General features: G+C 32.0%; 1 protein-coding gene across 2 annotated transcripts in view; it reads right to left on the bottom strand.

Moving 5' to 3' along the window:
* GNAT3 (G protein subunit alpha transducin 3) overlaps window positions 1-5,716 on the bottom strand; it is an 82,063-nt gene extending 76,347 nt beyond the window's left edge. For both annotated transcript variants that reach the window (XM_043967951.1, XM_043967950.1), the window contains exon 1: window positions 5,599-5,716. In XM_043967951.1, coding sequence (XP_043823886.1) covers window positions 5,599-5,716 — 118 coding nt within the window. The remainder of the gene's footprint in view (window positions 1-5,598) is intronic.
* Between the last annotated feature and the right edge of the window lie 284 nt (window positions 5,717-6,000).

The raw sequence follows: 6,000 nt of genomic DNA on the forward strand, positions 1-6,000 counted from the left end.
GATGTCAAAGGATATTTCATCTATCTATGTAAGATACTCAGCATAAATATTTGTTCAATGAATGACTGAATCTACTAATTACTGTTAAACCAGAAACTTGGTGATTTATTTACTTATACTCAGCTAACTCTTAAATCACAGCTTTCTCCATGTTGATGTATCTGCTTCTCAAATTTTCTTTAAATCATTTATTTTGTCTGTATAGCCTCCTTTGCTTTTTCACATTCTATCTTGTATTGTAATTATTCTTCAAGTCAATAATTAATCAAGTGCCTTCTATGTGACAGGCACTATTCTCAGTTGACATAAGCATCATCTAATATATTTACGTGAGTTTTGTTAAACAGTGAAGATTGTCTTCATTAATATTATTGTCATAATCAAGTATAATGTTAATTTGGTCGTGCTTTGTTCACCCTGTGTAACATCTTACAAATCTTCCCACATTTCTCTGAACTTTTCATACTCATTATACCTTAAGACATAGCAATAGACATACCATAATTTCTTCAATCACTGGGCATAGTTTCTTTACAAATTTTTGCTATTTCAATTAGTGTTGCTATGAATATTTACAGATAGTTCTTTTCTTGCTTTCAATAATCTTCAGGGATATGGATCTGATACAGAGAGGTTGACTGGGTAAATGGGTAAGAAGAATATTGTAACTTTCCTTGCATAATTTCAAACTTCATTTAAGAGAAAAACCATAGGTTAATGTGTCTTTGTTTTTCACTTTAATTCCATATACTCTCTAAAGGTACCAATCTACAATGCTTCATAGCTGAAATATACTATGTCTATAAAGGTACTTTTCTGTATAACCCCACCTGACAAGTGGAAACAGACACTCAGGCACTGGCATGTCTGTTCATATACTTTTTTTTTTTTTTTGCGGGGCAATGGGGGTTAAGTGACTTGTCCAGGGTCACACAGCCAGTAAGTGTCAAGTGTCTGAGGCCAGATTTGAACTCAGGAACTCCTGAATCCAGGGCTGGTGCTTTATCCACTGCTCCACCTAGCTGCCCCCTGTTCATATACTTTTGAATACTTATAATTAGATTTAGAGACATGGTTGCCCAAGAAATGGTTAAGGAAACTTAAAATGATTATAAGACATAGATTTGGTAATATATTTGAGAGGAAGGATATATTGCAAAGGGCATGGAATTCTGAGTCAGAATATCTGAGTTCTAATTCCAACTCTGCTGATTACTACCAGTGTGACCTTGGCTGAGTCAATGAACTTCTTTGGGACTCCATTTCCTTACCTCTAAAATGAGAGGATTGGATTTGATGACTTCTAGTATCTTTTATGACTCTAATTCAAAAAGCCTAAAATATTAATTATGTCTTCCATTCAAGTATTACTTCAATGTTTCATCATTGCATGGAATTGAAACTAGGTTTTTAAAGGCTGTTGGACCTCAACTTGAGGTAGGACCCATCCTGCTGAAGTGCTTTGGGTATAGGTACAGCCATAACCTGTGAGCTGCTGTCCAAGGGGCTCACCAACCAGGTGAGCTATGGGGTGACAAAAAATCTGTCTAAAGTATCTTAATGAAAATTGACATAGATAGATTGTGATCTATTTCAATAAAGATAATACCCACACTGATAAAAATCACACATGCTTAAGATACTGAAGGATTTACTACATATGATGGTTTTTCATTCTTATATAATACCTGAATCATGACTCTATTTTCCAAATAACTAAAACAAGTATTTAAAATAATAAAATCAGATAAGATAATTCTAAAACTTAAGGAGTCTTCCTTTATTTTATAATTCTGACAATTTTAGCTTTATAAAATGACAAAAATAAGATAAAGAATCCTCATACATATAAAGAGAAACACAGAATCAATGATGAGAGTCCTGTGATCCTACTGATAATCAATACCTGAGAAGACATATGAACTGGGACAGAGTAAAGTAAGCAGAACCAGCAAAAGAATATACTCAGTGGGCACTTCCATGTGTATTGAAAGAATGGGGAAGCGGGGAGAGAAAGAGACAGAAAGGGAGAGAGAGCAAATGTTGTATGATTATAATGTCTAAGATTGTTCCCCAAAGAAAAAGTGAGGCACTTCCCTTCTTTGCAGAGGTGGGATGCTACATTGGAAATACTGAATAGGACATAAGATTTAATTGATGTATTGGTTAGTTTTCCTGAACTGCTTTATTTCCTTAATTTTATTATTATTATCCTGTATTACAAAGAATGGCTTGCTGAGTAGGGGAGCTACCAGCTTCTATATGAAATTCAAAGCAGGATATGCAAAAAGAGGGACTTTATACAAAACACACACATACAGTGAAACTCACCAAAAGAATCCTTAGATAAACAATAAGTAATTTGTTAGTAGATGTAAGATTCAAGCAAACAAAAAAGGAAATTTTAAAAAATTTGGTGATTACCCACTGCCCCCAAATCTCCATTTAGAATGACTTGTGCATTTAACATTAAGCATATTGTTCAAATATTTCTTTGTTCATGCCGTTTTATGGGTTGAATTTTAATCACTTGGTATTAGATATTTAATGGTAATTATTGGGTGCTTTCAAAATATAAATTTCATATTTAGCATTTACTAGCAACCTATCTTTTCCTGAAGAAAGTGACATCTGTTTTATAATGCTATATAAAATCTATAAGAGCAATAAAATGGGTACCTATCTGCAACATAACCCTTTGCTTATAAGACAAATGTTTGATGGCTCTGAAGTCAAACATGAAGTTGGCATTCAACATTACTGAATGATACACGTCCTTTGAAGGTGTATCTACATACCTCAGTGTCTATTATAGTTAAAGTGTTGAATGTATCCTATATTTAAGTAAATATGTATATTTAAATACTTAGACTTCACAATCTAATGAGGATAATATAAATAAAACAAAATTTATTAAGAGCATATGCTATGGGGCAGCTAGATGGTGCAGTAAATAAAGCACTGGCCCTGGATTCAGGAGTACCTGAGTTCAAATCCGGCCTCAGACACTTAAACTAGCTGTGTAACCCTGGGCAAGTCACTTAACCCCAATTGCCTCACCAAAAAAAAAAAAAAAGAAAAAAGAAAAGAACATATGCTGTGCCAGGCTATGCACTAAGAAGAATTGCCTATACCAAAATATAAACCTATAAACAAACAAATAAGCAAATGAGTAAATAACTAAATAAATTAATGTGATTCAATAAGTAAAAAAATTGAATGAATGAATGAACAAACAAATAAGTGAATCAACAAATGAATAAATAAAATAGAAACCTCCCTCCCTTTGAGGAGTTCATATATTAATTGAGTATATAACAAAGTGTGTGCATGTATACACACACACATACATATATATACACACAGGAGTATGGGAGGCAAACATTGAAAAGGCACAGGGATTGGAGGTAGTATATTCAAGGAACAGAAAAATACCTTGGAGAACATAAGGACAAGATTGTTAAGTCTTCTAGTCTACTTTCAGTGGTTGTGTGGTGTTGGTGTTGGTATTTTTAATTGTTTTCTCCTTAGATTTTTTTTTTCCTAGAGCATCCTGTCTGGGGCTCACCTTTTCTTCCACTAGAACCTATCTGGCATTTTGCTTATATGTGGATCTGTCATTCTTATCTCCACTCAGACACAATGCAAAGTTTTTGAGGGAAGGATCTGAGCTATTTTACTTTTATATCCCCAGTGCACTTAGCACAATCCCTCATATTTTTTTCCCTTTGATCAGACTTGTAATTTTACCACTGTAATGAGCTCTTGAGGAAAGTCCTTTACCACCACAGATCAACACCAGTTCTACACCTCATTCAGTTGTGTGGATGAAAGGGCAACTTGAACTGTTGTTTTCCTTATTCTATGGTCAGCTTTCTTGCTATCAGTCTAGAATGGCTTTCAAAGCAGGCTCTTAATAAATACTGTTGCCTTGTACAAAATAGGCCCTCAATAAATACTGATTGAACAAAGGTATGAATACAGTCTAGTCTTGTGGTCGTTTTTTAAAATCAAAGAATCCACATTGAGAGAAAGAGAAAATGTTTTCTTTGACTTTACAAACCATGGTTTCTGTGAATCCCAGGGTAAGTTTAAATTAAACTCATTTCTCAAGAGGTAAACTGGACACATTTATACACACACATCAATATAAATAAGCATATATGTATGTGTATATATACACACACACAGAATAAATAAATATTTTTAGTGTTAAAAGTCCCAGTTCTTAAATTGAAATGAAAAATCCAAAGTTCTGTTGTCCCAAAATCTCACCAAGCAGTACTATTCTCCTCCCCACCCCTCTTCTTTTAATGTATGTCTTGGGAAGGGATGAATCAACTCCACTTTTTATATCATAATTCTAATTTTGGAAACCTTTTTCATCATAGATATTTAATACTAAACATTTTTTATTGTGACCATTAAAGTGAAAAGTTTAAGATTCAGGAAAAAATTTATTATATGGTATATATGTTCATATATGGTACATAGCTCACACATGCGAGAACTACTTGTTCTTTCTTTCAATGCATGAGTAAAAAATGAAAGATAATAAAATGACTACATTATTCTGTAAGATAATTAACACAGGATAATTATGAAAATATGAATTTAAAATACATTTGTTTTGATACTTCTTGGTTAGTTCTCTGCAATGATTTCTGCTCAAACCTTCATTAAAATATATTCTATTTATAACATTTAATTAAATGAATAATTAATTTTAAAATTTATTTCATTAAAAATAAAATTCTATTTATAGCATTGAATTTGACATTTTAAATGTAACAAAACTGACTTTAAGAAATATGTCATTACTTATAGAGAAGCATAGATTGAAATGATCAAACAAGATAACATACATATACTGCTTTGCAAAGTTTAAATTGAAACATAAATGCTATTATTATTGTATGATATTATAGTTAAGTATCACTATATATTTTTTATTTTTTCCTACAAAATTCATTTTTCACTAAGGAAGTGTATAGTCCTAATAAATATTTGGTTTTATGTCTATTGAATATGTTGAATAATGTCCTAAAAAAGAGCAACATTTGAATTATAGTATATTACAAACACATACACACACACACACACATACACACACCACAATGCAATATGTTCCTTTGATTTTCAAATCCTAAAATCTGACCAATAGAAAATGAAGTGAATGGGGAGAAATTCTCAAGATCAAAATTGTGACAGTTCAGCAGATAGATACTTTAACTTTGGCATTGTGAATATGCCATAGTTGTGTTTATTGTTGGTCTGTTGATATTGGTTCAAAAGTTAAACATTCAAATATGCCTTCCAAAGATCATAAATGGGCATGATGAAACATTTTAGTTATTCTAATATTACTATTTTAACTTTCTAGATAATTTAGGCAGTATTTTAATGAAATTCCATGAATAAAATAATAAAAATATGATTTCTCATATTTTGCAGAGTGTGATGTATATTTGAGGATATGACTCAATACTTATATACAAAACTTCCCAAAATTATTTTCTTTGAAACTAAGTTTAAAATGTGGAAATTAATCCTTTTTTTAAAAAAATTAATCTTAATATGAATTAAGAGAAATATTACCCAATAAGAGAAGCTTTACAGTTCGGGCATCTCGTTCTGCATCTTCCTGAAGTTTTTTTTCAAGTTCCTTTGATCTTTTGGCTGATTCTTTACTCTCAGAACTTATTCCACTCCCCATGCTGAATTGTTGGATAATCTGTTTATTCTTTAAAAATAAAATATTACAACGAGGAGCAGAGCTGTAGGCAAAATATACAGTGTAAGAAGAGTTTTATGCAGAAGTCCCAAACTCTCTATCCAATCATCTATGTATAGGTTCTGTTTTGACTAAGGAGTAGTTTTCCAATCTGTCACCTGATCCAGGGAATCTGAAGGGGAAATTCATTAGGCTTTCAAATTTTATGACACCTTAGAGATCCTCTGAGGAATACATCTTTGAGGGTAAGGGTTAGAGGACTACTT

Source organism: Dromiciops gliroides, chromosome 5 (genome assembly GCF_019393635.1).
Source record: "Dromiciops gliroides isolate mDroGli1 chromosome 5, mDroGli1.pri, whole genome shotgun sequence".
In the NCBI taxonomy this organism is placed as follows: Eukaryota; Metazoa; Chordata; class Mammalia; order Microbiotheria; family Microbiotheriidae; genus Dromiciops; species Dromiciops gliroides.